Source organism: Rattus rattus, chromosome 3 (genome assembly GCF_011064425.1).
Source record: "Rattus rattus isolate New Zealand chromosome 3, Rrattus_CSIRO_v1, whole genome shotgun sequence".
NCBI lineage: Eukaryota > Metazoa > Chordata > Mammalia > Rodentia > Muridae > Rattus > Rattus rattus.
Window position 1 is genome coordinate 173691361 of NC_046156.1, and position 26147 is coordinate 173717507.

General features: G+C 40.3%; 1 protein-coding gene across 2 annotated transcripts in view; it reads right to left on the reverse strand.

Moving 5' to 3' along the window:
• Window positions 1-1266: 1266 nt before the first annotated feature.
• Window positions 1267-26147, reverse strand: part of Rictor (RPTOR independent companion of MTOR complex 2) — a 92732-nt gene continuing 67851 nt past the window's right edge. The window contains exons 20-39 of one of the 2 annotated variants that reach the window (XM_032898812.1): window positions 24888-25023; window positions 24122-24321; window positions 23636-23762; window positions 22977-23141; window positions 22756-22832; window positions 21825-21903; window positions 19567-19676; window positions 19080-19167; window positions 18147-18239; window positions 17640-17746; window positions 17082-17311; window positions 13494-14502; window positions 13151-13222; window positions 11216-11393; window positions 10317-10401; window positions 9136-9369; window positions 5281-5439; window positions 4810-4933; window positions 3524-3662; window positions 1267-3382 (exon numbers count right to left, since the gene is read on the reverse strand). In XM_032898812.1, coding sequence (XP_032754703.1) covers window positions 3308-3382; window positions 3524-3662; window positions 4810-4933; window positions 5281-5439; window positions 9136-9369; window positions 10317-10401; window positions 11216-11393; window positions 13151-13222; window positions 13494-14502; window positions 17082-17311; window positions 17640-17746; window positions 18147-18239; window positions 19080-19167; window positions 19567-19676; window positions 21825-21903; window positions 22756-22832; window positions 22977-23141; window positions 23636-23762; window positions 24122-24321; window positions 24888-25023 — 3487 coding nt within the window. In that variant the 3' untranslated portion in view covers window positions 1267-3307. The remainder of the gene's footprint in view (window positions 3383-3523; window positions 3663-4809; window positions 4934-5280; window positions 5440-9135; window positions 9370-10316; window positions 10402-11215; window positions 11394-13150; window positions 13223-13493; window positions 14503-17081; window positions 17312-17639; window positions 17747-18146; window positions 18240-19079; window positions 19168-19566; window positions 19677-21824; window positions 21904-22755; window positions 22833-22976; window positions 23142-23635; window positions 23763-24121; window positions 24322-24887; window positions 25024-26147) is intronic. The other variant, XM_032898813.1, reaches the window with a different exon arrangement.

Below are 26147 nucleotides of genomic sequence, written 5' to 3' on the forward strand. Positions count from 1 at the left end.
GCTTTGTCAGTATGGAGAGAATGGAGACTTTCCCAGCCCACACTCAGAAAATCTGAAATGTTCACTGTAAGCAGCTCTTCTTAGAAGTCTCCCAAACAATTCTACTTTTCTTTCATGAATTGTGAATCTGGGACAAAATGGAAGTAAAAGGAGGGGGAAAAACTTTACTTCCAAAATGTATTGTCACACATTCTTCTCACACAAAATTAGCACCTAACTCTTATCACAGGAGAATAATCGCAATTATAATTTGAATGACAATTTTGCTTCTTATTGCTTAATGATCTGTGCTTTGAGTGGGGCATCAGCGGCATCCTCTGAAGAGACTGAAGGTGCATGGAAACAGCACTCGACAGTCTACACACATGCACTGGCATCCCACTATACACTCTTGGCCACGGGATGACTTCAGCTTCAACTGTCTCAAGCTCTGGATAAGAGAGGGACGCTACTGAAGTCTGGCTCCTGGTGACCTGGACACATCACCACAGCCACAGTGCATGCACTTCTAACAGCCTTGTAATGCCACTGTCTCATGGGATGTCTCTACTCTTACTCTTTATCAGAAACACTTAAGTTAGGGAGAACACTTTCTTCCTCCAATGTACTCTAAGCAGAAACAGAAAAGTAAAAGAAATTTTAGAGCCTATTTTCTTATAAATACTAAATTACTCATTTTTTAAATTTGTCAGTATTTACTTAGTATGTGAAGCTGAAATCTGTTCTTGAAAAAAATTTCAATTAGAAATGACAATTTACAATTAGAAATTCACAGTTTACAACCAGCTTAACTGTTCAAACTCCTCCAAATTATTAATTATCAATAGTACAAATTTATATGACTAAGAGTAATTCTAAACTCTTGAAAAACTACAGTATTGATATTTTGGTAATATCTAATATTTATAGACAATTTTCTCAATGATTTCTTTTATCATTGACATCATTCATAACCTGCTATAATTTAATAGTCGTAAACACCTATGCTAATCACTTGGCACTGCATGTAGTTTTTGTCATAAAAGTCTACTTTTATACACGTACTTAAAGGAAATGTATTACACCTGTTGGTGAAACCATGGTTAAACCAAATAGCACTATAAATGTAAGCATAGACAATATCCCCCAATTTACCGATAATCACAAAGCTCTGATACCTTCCCAAAGTAAGTGCTATAGGCAGACATGACACCACACACACACACACACACACACACACACACACACACACACACTCACACACACACACTCACACACACACTCTCCTCTTTCAAAGTAACAGTCAAAAGTCAAAACAAAACAGATGCGTAGGACACTAGGGCACAGCCTCAATTTCAGGATGGCTGACTCGGGTGCGCAAGGCTGGGCATAGTTTTGTGTGAAGAGAAACAAACAAGAAGAGTTATTGTTAACTTTCGAGGGACGAAACCACAGATTTTATACTCTGTTAACTGAGGTAGTGTTTAAAATGAATGTCTAAAATGTTAATCCCATTTATGAATAAGACTACGTTACTTCCTTTGGAATTGTAACCACTATTTGGTCTAGTATCTCTGACATTTGGTTCTCTGGAAAGGCAGTTTTATTATCCAAGACCAAAGACCAAAGTGACAGGCATGCTCTGAGAAGCACTGCTGACATTTAAATCGAAGTTTTCTCCTCACTAATTTTCCGAGAACGAGAACGGTGTTGTACCGTGAGCAGCAGCTTAGAGCCCTTGTCTGCTTTGTTGCCATGGAGGTTGCTACACAGTGCACATGAGAACAACTCGCTGAAGTGCAGTCGAAGGAGTTAGGGAGGGAGATGAAATCTTCATCCCAGTGCGAACTTTCAGTGCCAGCAAATTATAAGAAAAATCTCTGTGAGTTATGCTTCCTAGTTCACAGGGTACTTTACAGCGACCCTGCAAACAAGAGCATTATGAGAAGGGTGTACAACGTGGGGAAATATGGAACAACGTCTATGACGTGGTAAAGCTGATGTGCATTGTAAAATGGGCTACAGAAAGGAATTAGAGGGTCCCAGTCAGTCCAGCTGGATGGTCTGTTCTATAGATGGTTTCAAAAGACAGCCTCTCACAGATAAGCATTCTAGTCATGATGCTCATGCTATGTTATGTACAGATTTGCATATATGTTTAATTCCCGTGAAGATTTCCAAGTGTCTTTATACATATACAAATTAGACAGACAGACAAGCCTTGCCCTCATCGACTTCACAAATGTGATAAAGGCAATGACTGTACTCATAACTCACCTATAACTGCAATTTATGCAAAACAGGAACACTAACAACAATTAAATTATCCCTCTTTAAAATTTAGTAATTAAGGCTTTCACCACAATTTTTCCTCTTAATAACGAGTCTCAATGACTTTTTAATAGGACATATGGCTCTTCCTTTTTTCCATGGAATGTGTGAATTGCAGGCAAACTTGTCTTTTCCTTGAGAGATCGCAGTATCACTTAATGCTTTCCTTTGCTTTGGGTCCAGACCACTAATGCTTGTCCAATTCGTATTCAGTGGTGAGAAGAGTTGATGAGGTCGGAAGGCCACTGGCTATAATGTGTTCTGGACATGAGAAGTATTTCAAATTTACTATTTCTTTTGATCACATTGTAGTGAAAACCCTTAATTAGTAAGAACAGCCTTTAAGAACATATTGCAACAAAGCTGCAGAGGAGAACGAACAGGCATCCGTATGCAGTCTAGCATCATCAAATAACTCCCACGTTGCAAGTGTTGGGCTCCCTTTGCTCTGGAGTTATCAGCCTCTGAAGTAGTGTCACAGACATGAGGGAGTGTGGAGAGGCCAGCGTGCTCCTGATACCAGCAGTTACAGCCGTGGGTAGCAGGATGCAGCCTTACAGTCAGTGACTCCTGGTTTCCACACACTAGTTAACAAACAAGGCATCTTTTGCATTTACCCTTGATTAAAAAGCATTCAGAAACAACTGTGTGAAGGATGCTTCTTCATGTCCTGTTTTGTTCCACTGCCGTTATGCTTTTAAAATAAAAAAATAGAAAACCTATGTAGGTATTCAGTGCTTGGCTCTTGCATATGATGATAACTGAATTAAAACCGTGGTAATGAATCACGAACCCCAAGAAGGGCCCAACACAGGAGAGAAGGTGGCCTGGCTGGGGATGCCAGCAGCTCGAGCAGTTGTGTACCAATCACTGCTGGCCAGAGTCAGAAGACTCTCCTGCCTCGCTGTCAGCCAGTCAGTACTCTGTGAGGCTCTTAGGAAATCCACAAGTTTGAATACATATATAGTTTCTAGCTATAAACATCATAAATATGAGGTCAGGATTCGGCAGATTCGTCAACTATAGGTTGATTTGGTGGAATTGCCAACACAGCCTCTGCTTCTTCATGCATCTAGGAAAAAGTAATACATTGTTAATTTAAAAAAAAAATCAAAAAAACCAAAAATGGCACATAATATAGATATAATCTTTCAACTTTCTTCAAATACAGAATGATTCAGGGAGACAAACTTCAGAATGCAGTCGTACTTACCTGTAAGAACTGTACATCCTGGAACAGCTCCTGTATGAACCTCCGGCAGGGAAGTCTGAATGTGCAGTGTGACAGCAGGTGAGAGACCTCAGAGTAAAGGCATATGTCGTCAAATGTTTGCGGGTACTTCTCTTTAATGCTAAGATGGAGAGAGACCACGTGGTAATACAACTCTAACATGATTTGTTCATTTTACCCCTCAAAACGACAGTTTCTGCTCATTTTTTTCTCTCTCCAGATACTGATTAGATGAAATGTTAGGAACGGTGGCTTAACAGTATAAGAAAGTCAATCGGTCTGTCTGTCTCTTTTGTTCTTCCAGCCGTGACCAATGCCTCCATGCCTCATTCATTCCCTCCAACCCTCCTGCCTCTGTCTGCCATGGTCACATGCGCATCCAGTTCACAGGAAGCCTCTCTACTTCACACTTTAGACAGTTTAAGTTTCTGCTTTTCGACGATTATCAAAACCTGAATGCTTCTTGTAGTTATTTTCTAGTAACGTAAGAAAATCATGAACCTTATCAGACTCACATGACTACATAACATGCTCACACTGTAAGGCATTTAAATAAAGTTCATTTCAAGTTATTATGAGAACAGCACCTCAGAGCCAGCTGCGTGGGTGGGAGGCTGGCTGAAGGCTCGCTTCTGCAGCCCCGGACCACACAGCCAACACCAATAGCATGTCTACTTCTTCAGACAATCGCTGCTTCAAGCCATGCAAATACATTTTCATTATCAGGCTTTGACTTAGAAACACAATTTAGCCAGGAAATCCTACCAGTTTATTACCTAAACTTGCTTCTCAAGCATATAGTCTTTTGGTCTTCCTCAACTTTCTAGAAAAATCTAAAAAGATTTATTTATTTATTTATTTATTTATTTATTTATTTATTTATTTTTGGTATGAGTTATAGCCACCAACTTCAGAAACTGGAATTTAGAAATTTTAAAAACATTTTATAGGTTGAATAGTAAGTTATTTAATTAAAACCCCCAACTTTTAGCAAAACAAAAAGAGGGGGGTGTGCAAGGATGGCCCTGCTTTTAGAGTTAGTTTCCCAGTTGTGCAGACTTGTTTAAAAGTCTGGCTGGATCCTCACTCACTTCTGCCTGCAATCTTCTCTACAGACTGAGGCAGCCCAGCATCCCCTGTAAGACCCACTCACGGGCGGGAGCCCACAGCAGGAAGACAGCCTGTGATGTCCACAGCGATGGAGCACAAGTGTCTCTGTCACAACTTGCAAAGCAAAGCAAGCTGACACTCTTCACACAGTTACTCACGTCAACAGCCCGGTTTCGTGACACTTGGTGGAGACTGAACTACTCAAATTGACAACCAATCTCAGCACTTCTTTACGGAGCAGGATGCGGCACATGGGTGTGTCATCTGGGATGGTTTTAACACCTGAAACGAAGACGCCAGAGTGAGGGCCCTGAGCACATCACAATACAGAATGATTACAGGCCATGGGATCTATTTTCAGGCTACATAAGCAACTAAAACTGGCACTGGCTGCACACACTGCACACACCCTGCTAACGACCTCAGAGCAGAGCTCTAGCAGAGCAGATCACTGACGGGGAAGCTGCGAATGGATGGCGCAGGTGCACTATTTAAGAATCTGCTAACCGCTTTCACTAGCGCTGACCTGCACAGCCTGAGATGAGTCTGATTTACAGTGCATACGCTAATAAGCAAAAGCGAATGAAGATTGTTTATTAAGGAGCAGGGAACTGAACCCCAAGACTCACCCAGTAACAGTTCAGTGCTTTTGGTGCTGCTGGCTGAGCCTTCTTCTTGAGAAGCGCCATCGCTGCACCCAGAAATCCCCGAGAACTTAGAGGGAACCACTTCCAAGGGATTGTGGATCGGCTGCTCACACCAGTCAGAATATGGGATATCTTGAAGGTCTGAAGAAGAAAGCATTCAGATTAAAGCTTTACTCCTGCAATAGCACTGCATACATTGAGATAACTCCTTTCCCACTCTCGGTGATTTCTCTTCAGGAAGATTGTCCAAGTAAATCTAGATTGCTCAGGGATGAGCATTCAAACAAGGGAACCTGCTTGTTCTAGAAAGTTGGTTTTCCTAGTAACAAACACTGCAGGACTCGGTGCATGATTGAAACTCAAGCAGTTATATATAAGGGAACAAGCCTTACTGTTCTCTCTTACCCATCCTTTCTACCTCTATCTGAATGCCTTGCCTGGCAGCAAACATAATTACAAGTAGAAAGTGATTTCAGATCTCTTCCTAGTGTAATTTTTCTTTTTTGTTCTTCTCTCCAAGCACTGCTAAGGTCCCCAAAGGCATCTGAGGTCAAGCAAACTTGTAAGCTAAAATTCTTTTTCGGTTTAAGAATGCTGAGGGCACGGAGCGGCTGGATGGTTCAATGGGTAAAGGGTATTGCTGTTCGCTTCTCACCTGAGTCCGACTCCAGGACCCAGAGAGGGAAAGGAGAGAACTGACTGCCCTCACTTGCCCTGGGCTTAAGGTGGGCCCTGTGGCACCTGTACACTGGCACACATGTGCAAGTGTGGTACACAAACACACTCAAGAACAAATAAAAAATGTAATAAATTAAATAAAAATTTCAATGAACTAAAATCAATGGAAAACAAAATTGATGTCATCCCTTCATATTAGACATCCTACAAAAAAAAAAAAAATCACACAAGCTTGGTACTACACAACACAATGAGCTAAGCATTTCACTAGGGAGAAGAGGGACCCAGACAGGGACACTGAGCTAGAAGTAAAGACCTTAGCAAAGCTGGCCTGTTAGTCTTTCTTTATAATACCAATGGGAAAAAGGAGGTTCAACTGCATTCGATCTCGGTCCCTACAAGATAAACACTGCACTACATTTTACTCCGCCTCCAAGAACGTCTGAGGCTACTAATGCCATTAAGTCTACTTCTCTAGTTTTATGTCAACTTGATGAAAGCTCAAGGCATCTGAGAGAAGAGAATCGCAACTAAATAATTCTTCTAAAAGATTGTGCTGTAGGCAAGTCTGGGAAGCATTTTTTAAATTAGTAATTGATGGAAGAAGGGCCAGCCCATTGTGGGTGGCCCTGGGTTCTCTAAGAAAGCAAGCTGAGCAAGCCATCAGAAGCAAGCCAGTAAGCAGCAGCCCTCTATGTCCTGTGCATGGGCTCCTGCCTCCTGGTGCCTGCTGTGCTCGAGTCCCTGTCCTGACTTACTCTGATGATGAACCATGATGTGGAGATCCACCTGCCCTCTGCCTCCCTAGCCGGCATTAAAGGTGTGTGCCATTATGCCAAACTTGTATATTAATGTCTTAACAGACATGGAGTTTGCAAGTATTTGTTTAATTTCTATAGGTTCTTTCATACACTTAGTTTACTCCATAAAAATATCTTATTATAGCTCTGGACGTTCTCACTCTTGCTTCCTACAGGATTTTTCTGTAGTGCATGCAGTGGGATTCCAAAAAGTCCTCACCTAGCTGAGAACCACGGAGCGCCTCGTCAGCGCTTTCAGTTTCAGGCTCGCGCCTAAGGCTTTAGTCCACACTGACTTTTATTCAGAGTTAGAGACCTCGAGTCTCATTTATTTCCAGGAGATCCAGTTTTCCTTTTATTGAAATTATTGTCCTCCCTCCAACAGGTATCCTTAGCCTCTCTGCTGAATGTCAGTGCTGCAGATGCACAGCTTTACCTCTAGTTTCTCTATCTGTGCCATCAGTCTGTCTGTCTGTCTGTGTTTGATGCTGATCTCGTGATGCTCGGTTACTAGAGCTTTGTGTGGTTTTGCAGTCAGGTGTGTCATTCGGGTTGTGCTCTCTGATTGAGAGTCTCAGTGGCTGGTCTTCCTGTGAGCGCCACAGCAAGTGCTCCACACACACTGATGAGGGCTTAAAAGGGAAGATCCGTGAAAACACTGCCAAATGACATAAGACGCCTGCCTGCCTTCCTTTCTCGTTCCTTCTCCCTCCCTCTTTCCCTCCCTCTCTCCATTTGCTTTCATTGTGTATCTTTCTTTGTCCTGAACCTTACTCTTTGGATTCAGAAATCTACCTGCCTCTGCCTCCTGAGTGCTGCAGTCACAGGCGTGTGCTGGCACTGCCTTCTTTCCTATGGTGTGTAGTGCATTTAACACTTGACAAATTATAAAAGATAATCATAAATAAACACGTTTGTAAAAACAAAAACCCATCACAGTATACAGAGGTCTGAGTGTTAGGAATCTCCAGCTCAGCCTTGTTCTGGGACTGGGAACCACTGAAAGGAGGATCGGTTTCTAAGCAACACTCTCAAACTGTCTGTGGCAAACCACAGCGAGCACATTGCTGACTCGTGTCTCCCTAGTACCATCAGCTGACACAGTCACAAGCTGGGTGGTAATGAAATCCTAGGGACAACTTCAGCAGTCCTCCAGAGAGCTCTGCACCACCAGACTTCTGAGAGTAGATAGGTGATACAAGCAAAGCCATCTGCAGGAAAACTTTAAACACTGACTGAAAGTGTGTGTGTGAGTGAACACACGTGTAGGTGAGTCATGGTATCCACCTTATTCCTTTTCTAGTAAACGTATACGGAAAGCCTGGTGTCAAGGCAGCTGCTACTTAGTCAGACACATGAAAATGAAGACCTGACAGCTCTCACTCTGAGGAAAGGCAGCCCGGGGAGGTTAGGAAGTGAGTAAGTGGTAAGAACCATGGTTATAAGGGATCTGTCCACAAGGGGCAGGGAGAGCAAAGAGGAAACAGCTTCTCACCTGGCTCAGGAATCTGGACGCTCTCAAACATGACACTAATGATGAAGCAGATTTTCCAGACAAACTACGTGTGTTTATGTAAGAGCATATGCGAGTGTGAGTGTGTGTGTAAGGGTAGCTGGGGAAACAGTCTTCATGCAGCAGTTGTTGAGAACTTAGACATGTTCTACCAATGATAAGAAACGAGAATGACCCACAGAACACAGTCTGATTATCTGTGGGGCTAAAGACTCAGTAAAGAATTAAATATGTTGGGAGCGATGCCCTTGAAGCCCTCCATTGTTGATGTTATTATTATGGTTAGAATTAAGTATGACTGGGTTCATGGAAAATCAGCTGCAGGAGACTAATACAAATCTGTGGTCAAGATAAATAATAATATGATAAAATTCTCCTGCTGACTAATAATATGACAAACCTGTGACCTTTCTGACATCCTGTCAACATCAGTCGATTCCCTGATCACACGAATACTGTGTCCTTGGCCTGCGTAAATGTTTCTTACTTCCCCGCTCCCTCTGTTACCCATGTTATGGTATAAATTCAGCCTTGGGGAAAAATAAAATTGTCGCCTTGATCAGACTCTTGTCTTGGTGTCCTTCACGTCTCTTGTCCCCCATTCTCTTCCAGGTACCCCTGGACCCTTCGTTTACATAAATAGAGTAATCTCAAACAATATATTAAAAGAAAATGGAGGGAATCAAAATTAGAGGCTGAAATACTAACAGTACACTAGGCAGACGCTGCAGGGCAGCCATGTCTGAGGTGGGGAGATGGAGTACGAAGGCCATCACAGCAGTAGTAGGGCTGCTGGCTGGCTGGCTTGTGAACAGAGCGGAGGAAATATCAAAGGACACCACTCACCAGAGTGACTACAGATCGAACTCAGCTGGTTACTGGGCTGGAAACCCAGGATTTCAATGCAGACACAGTAAAGGCAATTGTCATCTGTGTGTTCCTGCAGTCCAGTGTCTTCTGTGCTCTCTAAGAACAGAGACGCGTCCGAGTGGACAGAGTTCATTATCTCCGTGAGACTCATCTGCTGGCGCAGCAAGTGGAAAGAGTTCTTCACGAGACCACCGGTTCCAGAGGGAAGGCCTGCATGTTTAAGTAAGAACACAGTCCGATAAAGACACTGTGGTATCTCTCATGTCTTAAAATAGTACTGTTTAAAGATAAGTAGTTAGAACTCTCTGTGACCCAACATCTAATTTTTATTAGAAAGGAAAGAGAATACTGTATTTTAAATTATGAAAATTAGAACAGCACATATTCCTTTATTGTTTCAATATAAGGTTTTTTAAATATAACTGAAAAACAGATTATCATAGTATTTCAATTAACTCCCATAATTGCTTAAACAAAATCAGTACTTCTAAGAAGTGTAAGTTAAATGAGATTATAAAGCACTGAGTTTATGCTTCACATGCACACATTCCCTACAATTCATAGCACAGAATAAATGTGTGACTAATAAGCAAATCCTCGTCGTCTTTCATTCTCAACAGCTGTGCCTCTGACCTATAAAAAGCCAGTTTGAACATTTCTCTTACACTTTAAAAAAATGAAAGAACTATTCTGGATTTTATCAACTTAAGAGGCTGGGCTCTTCACTGAAAAACATTTTCTTAACAAATGTGCTTTACTGTTATCTGTATACGGGATATGCTCTACTAGCCTCAGTGAGAGGAAGCTCTAGCCTGGCAGAGACCTGAAGCTCCAGAGCAGGAGGTAGGCGCAGGGGGTGGGGATGGGAGATGATACTTGGGGAAGCCCCCAGGTCTCCTCCTTCAGAGAAGGGATGGGGAATGGTTGTAGGAGGGGGTCACCAGGAGGGGGCCAGTAAAGTGTATAAGTAAAGTGGGTAAGTAAGAAATAAAATAAAAAATTTTTTAAATGTGCTTTAATTTTTAGTTGAATAAATTATTTTGTCTTAGTGTTTAAATAAACCCCTGAGTTTAGTGTACCTAATTTTTAGTGTTATCTCACTAAAAAGAGACTTTCATTTTAAAGGTAAACGCCTCGGAGAACAGGGAGCACATTACCTCCTCCATCATGGGAGAACGTTCTTGCACCTCGGTCATCTGGTGGAGGCACGTGCTTTGACTGAAAATAAGGAATATCCTTTACCTGCAATGCACGCAAATCATGTCAGTTTCACCATACAAAGAAATTCGCCTTATGAATATTAAGAAATTAAGAACTAAAGGAAATGTTACAGAAATAGAATTACTGTAGCATACAAATCTAGAAGGCAAAGCTTACTAAAGAAGATTAAAATTACCAAAATATACCCAAATACTAGTCTCCTCTTTAACCATGTTCCTGGTGAACTGAGTGGGTATTGTTTATGTAAGGCTGGGGATGGTCTCAGTGGGTTCAGGTGCTTGCTGTACATGTATGAGAACCTGAGCCTCAATCCCCACCATGCACATAAGATGCTGGGTGTGTTCATGGCTATCTGCACATCAGACATGGCCATGAAGCATGGAGACAGTGACTGGTACGCTTGCTGCCTGCCAGCCTAGCTTCAGATTCTAGGAGCAATGACTTACAACTTCCTCTGTCTACTACAGGCATATGGACCTACACACACACGCACCCACACTTCTACTGGACACACAAAGAAAAACAGAGTGAAGAAATGCTACAACAGTCATCTAAGAAAATATGTATTCTTCAGAACTATCACATGCAACTAGGAACTGTGTATATCTCATGGGAGCAGGGCTACTGCATATGGATACCACAAGGGGCTAACGCCAGTCAAACAAAGGAAACTGGCCTAGAGACTGCAGCCTCTGAAGAGGAGCACACAAGAGCAGACTATACAGAGCAGCTCAGAGTGTATCCTCTATAAACTACAATTCCTAATAAGGAGCTACAGAACATTTAAAAACAAAACAAGAAGCCATCTCATAGAAAACAGAAGCACTCTGAATACCTGGAATATGTCATTGATGTCTACTGGAAGAGCAAGTCCAATGTAGTCATCAGAACCTCCATATGTAGCACTGGATACCATAGACCTAACTGAGGAGGATCGCTGCAGGGTATTTTGATTAATAGGACTTAATAAATCTTCTTTATCTAATGATGCATAACTTAAAGCTTTCATAAACCTGTAACATCACAAAAACACCTTGCATTAGCATCTTTATTTGCACTGGTAAATAGGTTAAAAACAGCAAGAACTCCCAATTTATACTACCATCCGAGCGGGTAGTCAACCAGCAGGCAGCAGCACCTCCGTCTCCTGTGAGCACAGAAGCACTTTAACATTAGCTGCTAGGTATCAGAGACCAGGTCGGCAGTACTGTCAATGTCGCCCAAAGAACAACTCTTTCGTCCCCAGGGAAAGATGAGAAGGTAGGCAAAGAGAATAATGTCAATACTCAGAGAAAAGGAAACTAACCTACCGCTAAGTGCAGCTCCAAGACTGCCTTTGCACGCAGCAGAGATGCTAGACTTGCTAGACCGTACAGCTAAAGAGGTATCCACTAACACCAAGCAATGTAGTTCTGAAGAGTAGGATTAGTTATCAATCTTGTGTGCTATAATGCTATCATTATCACATGAGCTTTCTGTAACACACAAGGTGCACACAGGAGTAAAATCCTATCATTTGTAAATATTACAAGGACATCTCACTGAACACTAGTCTTTTTCTGGACACTCTTCACAAGATTCTATAGCCATGGCATATGGACGTCTCTGTAAGTGTAACCTGTCATACTCATTACTACATGCAAGACACTGTGTACTCTGTGTGTGCCTTGTTAAATACAGGAAACGCTATTTGACGTCTCACATTACTAACTGGAAAACCAAGTCTTAAAAAAAAATACAAATGTAAATCAAAGGATTATTTCACACAAAACACACAAAAGAAATATGTGTTTGAAATAGTAGCCATTAAGATTATAGAAGCAAAAACAATTTCTAATTTCCAAAAAAAGTACTCGCTTCTTATCTTTATGAATTTTGTGAAAGGTAAAGTTTTTCAAGGTTAGATCTCTGATTCTACAAAGCTCTTCAGGGACTACTGGAATTGGGAGAATTAAGGAAATGTTTTACTTTCCAATTCTATTTTAAGGAACCATAGCTCCATCTTGAACTGCATTGTTTGTTGGGTTTGTATAGACATCCCTCAGGGAGAAAAAAAGTTTCTGCTTAGAAAGCAGCATCTTACTTAAAGTTTAAAACCAATGGTCTAGCCTCGTCTCTAGTAGCCAAGCTTACAGAGGCCCAGACAACTACTGCACCAGCTCTGCTGCTCGGCTGTGGACCTCTATCTATGTCTCACGTCTGCGTCCTCCATTCATGAAGACTGCAGAGCCACAGACTTCCAGCTACAACCATTATTGTAATCTTTTTTTAAAGAGGGGACAAAATTTCCTATCTTCTAACAGGACCTTCTTTATTAAAAATGTTACTAAAACTCAGAAATGAGTGATCAATTACATAAGTTAACTCCCAATTCTGATAGTGAGACTATCCTGTAAATGAGGGCTTATTTTCTCTTTCCCTCGGTGGAGTAACTACTTGACACCTAGCAGTCTGCTTAAAAAAGTATAAATCATAAGTGGATATAATTCAACAAGCACAGGTTCGGAACTTTTTACAACAATCAAATTTCAAAGTGTATCATTGTAAAAAAACAAACCTAAACTATACTTGATACACCCTAAATTTGGATTATTTAATATAAAATTAGAATCTCTCCCTTAGTCTTGAGGGCCCCGGAATTCATTTAGTGTTTATCAGGTTCCTATTTAATTATGTGTACTTAAAACAAATTAAAATAATTTAACTGAGGTTTTCTGTTGTTTTAAAAAAATAGTAAGAGGTCACCTTTCGGAGCTTTAAATTGACCTACCTGAAAAGGCTGTTTGCTATTGTAGGTCTTAAGCTCCTGATTCCCCCGACATGCTTCTTTTTAAAATCGATCCTTGCAGAAGCGAGAAATAAATAAAAACGCTTGTGACTTCTGTAACCTTGCAAACACGCTTATTTTCAGGGCCTAATGGAGTTTATTTCCCCCCTCGCGGCTGCAAGAATCCATTTCAAAATCCTATCAGGTAACGAGGAGCTCACAGCCTACCTTGGCAAATGGGTCAGTTCTGACTTGGTCTCTGTGGTGCTCAAGCTGACTCATGTCTTACATTTCCATCTGTTACAGTCAAACCATTCTGACTCGTCTTTCAGTGTTTACTGCTCACCTGCTTGGCGTCAGTCTGGACTCAAAGCTGTTGGCCTTCATGGTGATGGTGTCGGTAAAGAGCACATCTTTTGCTGGTGATGCCAAAGCTTCAGAGTGAGACAAGGACGGGTGCATTCTTTGCTGCTGTAATCTTTTCAATGTAGCATAGCCAAAGGCATCTCTAGAACTTGTGTAGCTAAAGTTGCAATCTGCTAGGCTTTTTATTGTTGCAATGGAGGGCGCTTTAAGGGACTGTGCTCTTCTAGGAAGGGTATGAGAAGAACCTGGTGGCACCAGGGACACTGAGTTCGATTTGGAGAGAGACAGATGGTTAGCCTGTGGTGTCAGATAGTGGCTCGTCTTAACAGTTTTAGTACTTACCACAGTACTCAGACTTCCACAGTCTGTGTCCATAGTTGTAGAGTCTACAGCAACTGTCTCTCGGGAGGGACTGGAACTCATGGAACTGATGCCACTCGTTGTAGTGTCTGTGTTAAAGCTTTGGCTGCGGATCTTCATATGTGAGCCTGCTGAGCTTTCCACAACCAGCCTTTCTCGGCTTGTGTTTTCTCTGTGATTCTCTGGACCAAAACTCTTGGGGAATTTTAAGTCATTATCTCCAATACTTGGAGTGCTGCCAGTGTCTTCAAGGTGCTTATTCCCAACAAAGGAAGTTTCTAGCTGTAATGTTTTCTGTGCTGGGGAGATGTTCGTGAAGTCATCGCTGTGATTAAAGTCAACACTGGGCTCTGTAAATGTTCTGATTCGCCGGTTGCTTGTCTTATTTTCAGATGACAGTTTCCCTCCTTTCGGATCACTGCTACTTCGGTGTTTTTTAGTAGGCAAAGTAAGTGAATTTAAGATACGATTTTTTACAAGTTTGCTAGAGGCAAAAAAGGGGAATGAATTTTTATCCTTTATGGGTCCAGGTCGGTCATAAAATGCTGGCTCGGCGTCTTCATTGATGTCAAGGAAAAATGTACTGGTAGAGCTGCTGCCAAACCGGTCATCCTCCAGTATGAACATGCCTGTAATTGAACCGTCAGCTCAAAGAATGCAAACATGAAGAATTCGGCACAATGCTAAGTGCTACCGTATCTTTTTAACCAGTCATGGGGAAGGGGATTAATTAATAAGACTGCCTCCCCGAAGCTCAAAGTTAGGATACGAATAAAAAAAAAAAAAAATAGAAGATTGTATTTGTATCATGGTGAGGATCTATGAAGAAAAACTACAAGGCTCATCCTGGTACAGAGTATATGAAGTTTCTATTGATTTTTCAAAACATTCAAGATAAAGTGAAAGGACTCTGGAGCATGGCCGCTCATTCTGTTAAGTGAAGGAAGACCAGTGGCAAGGCTTCTTCTTTACATTACAGTGGCAGGAGATACCCACCTTAGAAGAAATGGATTCCCTAAACTTGGCATATACTGCAGCCCTCCACATCTGAGTTATGCACATATGGGTTCAACTAGAGACCAAAAATATGCATAGAAAGTTGCTTATAATAAACCTGTACCTTTCTTGATATTTGTTCTTAAGCCACCAAGGCCAAAATTTACTACTGGGCATCCAGACTGGACATTATAAAAGATCTAGAGATGAGATAAAGCGTTTAGGAGGTTTGTATTGGTGGGTTCTGGTCCTGGGCTGGGAGCCTGGGATGTCTCACAAATATGAAAGGATAACTGCACTTACAGAGATTAAAGGCACACATGTAAGCTTCACATTTAAACTAATTATGCTCACTGTCCATGTTTGCCTCATATGCTACTCTTAGTGTCTAACTGTAATAGATCAGTTAACGTGGGTGCCTGTCTAACGGTACTGGCAATGGTATTCTATTTGTAAATGTTCTGCTGAATAATTATTAAGAACTTTAAATATACTTTGAAAAAAAAAGATTGCAGATTACACCGGCTTTCCAAATTTTGCAACTCTAAGATATATCTTTTCATATGGAATTTCTTAGCAATCGACCATGTAACAACGAGTACAGAGAAGTGTAATGGACAAGATTTTTTTCTCTTTCCTTGTTGGAATATGAACACTAGTACATCTTATAATTCAAGGTATCAGAGACTTGGGGTAATATGGTTCAATAAATGTATGGTTATCTTTATTTGAGATAGGATTTTACACTGCAGTCCATCTGGCCTCAAGTTCACTATGAGCTCCAACTAGTCTTGATAATCTTTGAGCCTCAGGTTTAAGTGCTAGGGCTAAAAAGGTGTACGTGCAGAACAACCTCTGTCTTCTCTTTCTGGTACGGAACATAAACCTCGTCTAGCTGTCTAAGTTGGTCTTGGACTGACCCTGTAGCCTAGACAGGCTCTGTGATCTCTAGTACGAGCACCCTGAAGCCTGTGTGACCAGGCCTAGTTTGTTATCTAGTTTGTTGTTGCTGCTGCTGTTTGAGACAGGATTTCTCTGTGACAGCTCTGGCTGTCCTGGAACCTGCTCTGTAAACTAGGCTGGCATGTAAAACATGAAGATACACCTGCCTCTGCCCCCCACCCACCCCAATTGCTGGGATTAAAGTGTGTGCTACCTTGCTTACCTATGTTACGATTGTAAAGCAAAGAAATATGCCTTCACTTCTGTAACTCATAGCACCAACACAGACTGAATCCATCGCCTGCTTCTCACATCATTTCTCTCTGACATTCTATCTTTTAGCAATGCACCTATTTCCTCTTTTTCTCTCTAGTTCTGAGACATAAACCCAGAACTTTACAGGAAAGGGTCAGGGGCTCTATAACTCAGTGACATCAGTGGCTTCCCACACTATTTTAACATCTAATGAGTAGTATTACTTTAATTTTTAGATTAATTAGTATATTTTCAATAATTAATAAGTATAACATGTTATTTTACGGTGTGCATGCAGACCTAACCTCTCTCCTTTCCTTTCTTTTCTTGCTGGTACTGGTGAAACAAATTTAAACCTAACTATAAGAAAAGAAATAAAAAGTCTATGCAAGAAAAAAACCAAAACCTAAATAAGATGTCTGGGAGTAACCCAATAATGTATTTGTTTTAGAAGGGAAACAAAGGCATAACAAGACATATGATTCTCTCAACAAATATATTCTAGTTCAATTATGTACATGTAGGAAAAAATTAAGTTATGAAGGTAGGTGAAAACCTGCTAGACCTATCTGTTCTGAAAAAGGAGCTGGTTTCTCTGATACATGATTTATGATCATTTCTGATTATGTAATTCCTAAAAGCTACCTTAAAAAAAAAGGGAGTGAACAGGTTAGGTAGTGGTTACTGTTGGGAAAAGAGAAGCAGCCTCCAATAGGCTATAACCACCCAGATATTACCTTTGCGAAGGGAAGCACTGGATCTGGGTGTGTCTATATGCCTGTATCCCAGCACCCAAGAGACGGAGGCATGAAGACCAGGAATTCAAAACCATCCCTGGCTACTTAGCAAGCTCCTGGTCATTCAAGATTCTTGCTCCCCAAAAGCCCAAAAACTAATTAGAAAAGAGAAAAGTAAACTCAGAATATAATGAATACATTTAAGCTTTGAAATCAGAAATAAAAACTCCAAGACTGACTCCGGGGTTGGTTTGATGTGAACCCATCACGGTACTCACTTGACGGTGCAGACTCACTTTCACTGTTATGTCTAGAGCTGGTCGACTCAGAGTTCAGGCTGAGGGTGCTTGGAACAGATGAGAGCTCATTGCATAGCTGTTCCACATCATCTGGAACCACGGGCCACAGATGCTTGCGACTGTGTCTCACAGAATCCCAGCTGTGACACTTTAGAATATCACAGCCTTGCTTGGTTTTAGCTATCAGCCCAAGAACATACACACAGGTCCTACATGGAAAAATATGCACCAAATACGTTTATAACTCCAAGGAGAGATTTCTTAAATAGCCATAAAACAATCTACTGTATGGGTATCTACAGTTTCCTTAAAAACACTTTAAAAATTGTTCAGTCTGTGACTAACTCTAGTAGGAATATGTGAACCATGAAGGAAGCCGTGTCTCCTGGTAAAAATGATTAAAATAAAGAGAAGGCCGTGTAGCACGGCCCTAGAACAGCACATTTAAATCAACAACTATGAACCATGGAAGAACGCCTCACATTTATTTCTGAGTATGAATATATTCACTAGAAAGACTTCAGAAATGTAACATACCCTCTGATGGAAAGGACCTCACACTGTTTTGCAAGTTTTAGTATATCTGGAATCACATTTTCTTCCTGTAGCAAATTGAGCCCCCAATTCGATGAGCCAATATTTCCCTAAAAGAAATGTCAAATATTTATAAGACTAATATTTTGAAGAAACTTTAAAATCTACTAAGAAATATATTTAAATCTAACTATGAGGAAAAAAAGTCCATGCAAAAAAAAAAGAGAGAAAAAAAGAAAACATTAAATAAGGTGTGCTAGGAATAAGCAAACAATCTATATTTTAGAAGAAAAAAGGCATAAGCACAAGCACTAATAGTGTAATCCTCTAACATCTATTTCTTCAGTATACAGGCAATCTTTAAATTGGTAGGACCAATCCTGGTCTTTAATTATTAATCTAAGAACAAGTTCAAGGTAAAGTAATTTTTAATTTATTTAGCATTAGTGAGAGAAACCTAAAAAATAAAACCCAGAAACACTGCAAATACCAGAAATGTTTACTACAAACCAAGGCCCAAAGAGAAGCTTTCAGCTTTTTAATCTCTTCCCATTTATCCAAGTCTGGAGTGCGAACATTCTGACAGAGCTCTGTGATGATACTCTAGAGAGAGAAAGAAGTACCATGTAAGCATCTTATGCATCTAAAGTACTACACCCTGGCACAAGACAGCAAAGGCGAGCTCCCATCATTCCTGCACACTTACGACCCCAAAAGGAACCTTACAAACTGCCTTTGCAGGAGGCGCAGGCTCTGAGTTCTTATTCTACACTCCTCACTAACCCAAGCTAAGTTCAGCTCTGCTTCCAATGCAAGGAAGAAACTTAACTTTCTGTGTATGTGATTGCAATTTCTTCAGTAAATCATGAAGACCACAGACCTTAGCTGAGGCTAATGCTACACAAGAAAATAGTTATTCAAGTTACTGAGCACTCCTATGGCTTGAATTCCTAATCTGTAAGCAATAACAGAGTCTGTCTTACAATGTCCTGCAAGTTAATAAATAATACATATGAAGAACTTCCTGAAGTACGTGGTACCTAGTATTAGAAATCATAAATAATAATGTCTGAAGAATACTGTGTTTGTGTGTGTATGCCACAGCACACTTGTTGATATGAGAGGAAACCCCATACAAGCTGGATCTTTCCTTGTACTACATGGCTCCGTGGGAGCAAGGCCAAGATTATCAAGCGAGACAACAGGTGTCTTTGTACCCACTGAGCCCTCCTCTATGTCTGTTTCCTTCAGTTAGAAAATAGCATCTCCTTAAAATTAATATTTAGATTTTATCATACTATATGATTATGACGCCAAGCAATTTGAATACTGGTTAAGTCAGTTACAAAACAGCTTTTGAGAAATCTTGGCAAAAATATTTTTGCACTATTAAGATTTTCCTTTTACTCTTTTTAAAATTTAAAATGCAAATTACATTTTTACCTGTACTTCCAGTAAATGGCAGCCTGTTTTGTGGTGTACCAGTTGTCCATAAAGGTGTATAGGCAAATAGACATGAGGTCGTTGTAGTCTGTGAGGAAAGATGACTGAGAAAGTCACTATCGTACTTAAATATGCTAAGTGAATAAACGACTACTAATAAACCTGACAGAATTCCTAACAAAACTATAAAGGTATGAAACGGTAAAAATTTCCCTGAAGAGAGTAGTTTTTCAGGTCTCAAAGTTTAACAGTAACAAATCTGGAGCTAGAAAAGCAGACTGGGATGAGGACATGAAGTGTCCCTAAGTGGGCGACACGAAGCACGTTTAGCATGCACTATATTCCATTAGAAACCTGAGCCCTGGACAAGCCAGAGTTCTCCTGTGTCGGTGTACAGGAGCCCTCAGGAGCGCTTTACATAACCTATAAAGCTGCTTTTACATGTGCATTGAGAGACAGTGATGCACGGGCCACGGGCTGGACCAACCTTTGATTGCTGCGACGGACGTAGTTATCGCCATCAATAGGCTTCCTGTATGTAGTGAGGGCTTCGTTAAGCTGCTCCTCAATCAAGTCAACATACTTTGAATTATATTCCTAGAAGATAATATTGTTTTAATTCTTCTGTTTTCATAATGACCTTTACTACATCATGTAAGATATATAGCAAACCTTAGAAGCATAAATATGAGAAAAATAAAAAAGTATGTTCACAGGTTTTAGAAAAGGAAAAGAGTAAGTTATGAAGGCAAATGCTCTATCCCATCTAAGAGTTCTGTTTAGCTTCTCCTCCTTCCAAATAAGAGAGCAAATAATGGCCTCTGTCACGTTCGAATTCTCATTTTCATTATGAAGTTGTCTTCTAACATTAAACTCTAAAGACATTCAGTAGAAAGTTTAAAAAGAAAAGTAACTGAATTATATAATTTCAGTACTTTTAAATAAAATTGTTTACCTTACTAATTTAAGTCAGGTCAAAAACAAAATTAATTTCATACACACCATTGGAAAAAATTGTAGCTCAATGTTTTAGGGTGAGTGTACCATACTGCTATCTCTGTTACAAAAGATTTTCATTTCACACTGTCAGTAAAAGTCAGTAAACCCAATTGGAAGGCAACTTAGCAGCATTTATTAGAAATTAAATTCAAATTTATTTGTATTAATAGTTATATTTTTAAAACATAATCTAATTTATATAATTTTCAGAACCATGAAATATATATCTTTATATATCTATGTAAAAATAGTAAGCAAATACCATTTACTTAAAAAATTAGGTGGGTCAGGTAATCTAAATATATTTTAGTACCAGGGTTGGTAAAATTATATAGTCCTTAAAAAAGAAGAAAAAAAGGAGTGGCCAGTGAGATAGCTCAACAGGTAGAGACACTTGCTGCCAAGCCTGATAACCATTTCAATCCCTAGAGATTCCATAGAAGATAAATGACTGACTCCTGCACACTGTTCTCTGACGCACACACATGGGCACACGCACAAGTGCGCGCACACATGTATGCTTACAGCTGCACACAACATTCAAGTGCATAAAAAACAAAGTGTGAAGGAATAGCATCAGAGAAGCCTGTCTGCATTTTAAACCACAAAGACCATGCCATCAGGCACTTTAACTTAGTACCCCGCTGGGTCCACTGAAAGCTTTTCCTAGTCATTGGGTTTTATATTTACTGTACAGTAGTAACAAGGGTTTAATGAAGTACTACCACTGTACTTGCCTCTAATAAACATAAAAACGTCAGTACAAAACCCTCGATTAAGATAAGCACTCGCACTTGCTTCATGATTAGTTACCATCCACGGGGTCTCTATACTCAATGACCTTAACTAGAACCACCTCTGTACCAGTGCCGAAAGTTATGAAATGGATTAAATTTCTGAAGCTCTGGTCCAAAAATACTGACCTGGAAGGTCAAGGAGGCAGAGCCCTCCACCCAAGAGTAGGTGTCTACTACTAGAAGGTGATATGAACAGGCCGAGGGGAGAGGGAAGGATGTCAAGTGTGGACCTGTAGCTACTCCAGGAATCAGCTAGAGAATGGGAAACACTGCCCTGGGCCAGAGCTGTAAGTGGAGGCCGTGAGTAGCCCCCGAGGAAGACTCAACACGAATCAGCTGGTGTAGAGCCAGCAGACCCATGTGAGTTCACCCAGAGAGAGAGAGTGCTCCTTCTCCTGCTTCACACCTAGAGTGCTGTGTGAGCTATAATTCAAAAGTAGAGGGAAGGGCTGGAGATGGCTCGCTGGGTACAAGCAATGGCTCCTGTCAGGACCAAGGCTGCACTGTCAGCATCTACATAGTGGCTCAGCCTTTATGACTTCAGTTTCATGGGATCTGGTGCCCACTTCAGGTACCAGGCACACGTGGTCAAAACAAACAGGAGAACAAATGGCTCAAGTAAACACGCTTGCTACAAGCCTGTGATCTGAGCCTGAGTCGACAATCTACATGACGAAAGGAAAGGGCTAACTTCCACAAGTTGTCCTTTTATGTTCATGTGCCTGTCATGACATGCATGATCATACAACACACACAAAATAAATAAAGCTAACATTAAAAATGGAAGTAGATAATAGACATAAATATAAGACTAATATAATTTAACATTAACATATGAATGTTTACTTAATTTGTTTTGTTTTGTTTTGTAGATAGGGTCTCGTGTAGTGAAGGGTGGTCTGAATTTCCAAAGACAAAACGTGTACCTTATTATTTCGTAAGAAATTACCTTGTGCCATTTTTCCAACTGTTTTGCAACATAACCCCTTTCATTCAGGTAGGAAAATCCTTTCGGAATGGAGAGAAATCTGTAAATTAGGACAACCATAGCTGAACACTGAATTCAAAAAAATTATCTAAACTAGCACAAAGAATATGCTTCAGAAACAAAGACCTTGGAATATGTCCTGTATAAAATAAAATTCACCTATAATTTATTAAAATTCGAACACACTGACTTCCATTTCTCCCTACATCTGACAGTTACACAAATAAAAGCATGATGTACTTTTGCAATCTTTTTTAGATGGGTCTACTGGAAGGACACCTTGACCACCACACCTGACTTGGCCATGCAACTGCCAGAAGCCAGATCAGTCACCCCCAACTACGTTACTGATCTCCCAACCGTGTACCTTACCTGTCTACCTGATTCAGAAAAGCCCAACTTTGTCTCTCTTGTTCCTGTTTTCTAGACATGCCTTCCTTAAAACGTTGGGCTATTCTCCAGCGTGTTGGGCTTTCTTTCTCTGAAGCATCCCTCTCCACCATGTGGCTGCTTGCCTGCTGTGTCTGACCTCCATGCTTCTCAGGGCATGGCTTTCTGTCCTCCTCTCCTCCACTGCCTTCCCCCAGGTAGCTAAGGTTTTACAGTTTGTCTGCTCTGGAATTTTTATCCTTAAAACTCTAATAAAGTTGTCCTTGACATTCCGATTTGCAGATGAAGTCACAATATATGCAAAAGGACTGAATGCAATAAGAATAAGGGAAACGTCATGACAAACATGAGCACAATACAAGCAAACAAGAAGAAATAGCTCAATTCTAAAGTAAGCATGGTGCAGATGTTCAAAGTAAATTCAGAGTATTTCCTAGTCAAATTTGTATCTAACATTAATACACAAGACCAAGAGGGTGCAACAAATGTACTTCGTACTTACCTCAGGAGGAGAAGTAAGCCCTTGTCTCCAAGGTGCGATAAGGCTGGCTTCATCTGAATAAGAGCATGAAGATTGGCCTAAAGAGATGACCGCCAAGTTAGTAATTACGCAACGTAGCATATTTTCTGTTCCAAAACGCTTATGCATACTGAGCTTTTGTAACACTGCCAATTAAAATGGAATATTTTAATAAAATTTTGCCTAAAATAAAACAACTTTACCTTGTCTTCACAAGCTTCATCAAGAATATCCAGAGCTTCCGAAGAAATTGTTTTGTTTTTATCATGTAGCTGAGTTACTAGCAACTCGATTCCCCAATTGTTGAAGAATTCAACATTAGCTCTCAATAAAACCCTTAAATGTTTTGTTGCATACAGTCTGCAGGCCTAGAGAGATAAAGGAACACATTAAAAGTCATCATGGACTACTGCTATCATTCTGAAAGCCACAAAAAAGCTCTTCTACTTGGAAAGAACTGAGAGCGAGGGCATAGTTACTATCTGATATGAATATATCCATCCCTTCTAACTTACAGATCTCCTTTTAACCTAAAAAAGTTCTACATGGAGGGAGTTCCTCAGAACTAGTTGGGTTTTTGTTTGTTTGTTAAGAGAATATGTAAATGAAATCCCCAACCATTATAAATTAGATATCAATTTTTTTGTATTTGGGGAAGAACAAGGTACCCTGGAAATAAAATCTTTGTGATCACAGAATGTCCTGTCAGGTAAGTACAGAGACTAAAGTTTAGGCTGACTCAGTTTTTCTCCCCAGTCTAGGTTATTAAGTCCTGGCACTAGCTGGCCAGCAGAGCACAGCCTTCCCTCGTGTGTTATACTCACATCCGTAGAGCACAGCCCACCTCGTGTGTTATACTCACATCCGTAGCTGCTGTGAGGACTTTGGAAAGAATGACTCTAGCTAGCCCATCTCTGCTATAGTCCAGGCTGGAAACGGTGAGTTTTAGCAGGTGATCTTGGTTTTTCAAGGAACAAAGATTAAGGAGACTAAAAGAGAAGAATTATTATAAATTACTGTGTTGATTCGTTAACTTAGTAATTTTTTCACTAGCTTTATTAAAATATGATTGACAAATAAAATTATGTATATTCAAAGCAGAAAACCTAGTTAGATATAAATTTAGCCTATCAGGTGATAAATTCATTAACAAATCCATTAGCACAGATAATTATTATTTTAAGGCATGTGAAGACAATTCCACATACATTTTTTTAAATCCTACAGAAATAAATATTTTTGATAAAAATTATTTACCAAACACACATGCAGAAGACTAAAAGGCACACTGTGTGTCTGACTCACTGAAACTAAGGTTTCATAATGCAGCAAATCTGACAAGGCTCACCACTGAAAGACACTGCATTTTTCCAGCATTTTGACTCCATGAGGATGACAAGAGAGTGTTCCGATAAATAAGAAGTAGTGTTGACTAAGGGTGGTCAGTAAGCCATTATTCTGAAGGCTTCTTTCAGGTTTCATTCCAGATGAAGCATTGAGCCACTGAACAATATCTTTCACAAGATCTTCTAAGTATCCTTGTCCATCCTGTAATTAGAAAATTATCTTTAATAGCCATAAAAAATTTAGTGATGGTGGATCACGGAGTGTGAATTGTAACCCTTTCAATGAAAAACAATGTTATCTGGAGATAGTCTTTATTTCCCATCTCTCCATCTTACCTGCGGGTAAATTGATCCACCTAGAGGGCAGATAATTCCCTAAAGTCTTATAACTCTAGGTAGGGGCTACATCAGGATTAAGATACATGTCTAATCTTTTATTTCAAACAGAGCTTATACAAACTAGGAAATAAAAGTAAGCCAGAAGGGCAGATATGGTGGGGATACACATTAATTCCAGTAATCCAGCAAGCAGATCATTGTGTAGAAGGTAAACATGGCCTACATAGTAAATTCCAGGAAAGTGCCAGCCAGTACTACACCGTATGACCTGCCTGGAAGGAAGGAAGGAAGGAAGGAAGGAAGGAAGGAAGGAAGGAAGGAAGGAAGGAAAAAAAAAATAGGGGAAAGTGTGTATCAAAGAGTAACAGAGGGGGGAAGAGGAGGGTGGAGTCAACAGAAAATACCTGCTGGAGTGTCTGGAAGGCTTACCTCTTCAGACTCCAGAAGAAATTCTGTAAACTGACAACCAACAACTGTGAGCTGCTTGGACTTGGCGAAGTCCAGATCTAGACTGGCATACAGTTTACTGCTGGGCTTGTAAAAGTAAAGAAGTCTGCGCACAAACCTAAAATTAAGGTGCAATTAGCAACAAAGTAGGAAAACAAACCATTATTAAAGAACAGGTTAGTAAACCTGCTAAACACCTTAGTACATTTCATACATTTTAAAAAGGAATCAGTGGAAACCTTTGTTGGTTGAGTAAGAATGTTGCAGTAAGACCTGGTAGGGAGCATTCAGATATGAGCAGGCACCAGACACACACTTTAAGCCCTCAGCACTCAGGAGGTAAAGGCAGAAAGAGCAGTAGCTTAAAGCCAGGTTAGACCACACATAATGGGTTTCAGGTTAGCCTGGGCTACAAAGCAAGCTCTGGCCTCAAAAACACCGGAAAAGCAACATAAAGCTCCACAAAGCAGAGAGAAGACATAGAATGTAAGGCTAGGGAGACAAAAGGAAGACTCTCAAGTCACGGATTTAACTGAATTCATGTACGTATTTCAACAACTCTCAATGCTGGGCTCCCTTACTATAGGGAGCTTAATTTCATGCACTACAGTGTAACCCAGAAAGGTGGCAGGAATTACAAACCAAATTTATTAAGATATCATTCTTTTTTCTTAAAGGTTCTCAAGAGTACAATGCTTCTTAATTTCACTGTATCTTGTTGGTTCTGTATATTTCTTAAAAGCTGATATAAACATAGTTGCATATCATTACATATGACTACAACATAAGAAATATTAATGATAGGAACTGCTCTAGGATACAGGAAGGCCTTTTATCCAAGGAGACTACTGACAGTGGTTGTTCAGTAACTCAGAAGTAAAAAAGCACACAGGTACAGTCTAGAGCAGATGCTTCACGGGCTGTGTTGGGAGGTCAGCATGCTTTACAGACAGTGGAGTTAAGTAGTTAGGAAGAAGAGACCACTCTCAGAAGATGATTTGAGTATAAGCACAAGAGGCCTAATTAAACACACACCTTCTTAATGCCATCTTTGTGTCGGGGTTAGGACCACAACCTAAGATAACACTATCCCAAAGTAAGTGACTTAGACCATAAAGACCAAAGTTAGAAGCAGAATAAGTATTGAGAAATTTAGCTGATGCACTCTGATAAGACTGCAAATGAAGTATCTTAAAAAAAAAAAAAAAAAAAAAAAATCCTGGGTTCGGTCCCCAGCCCCAA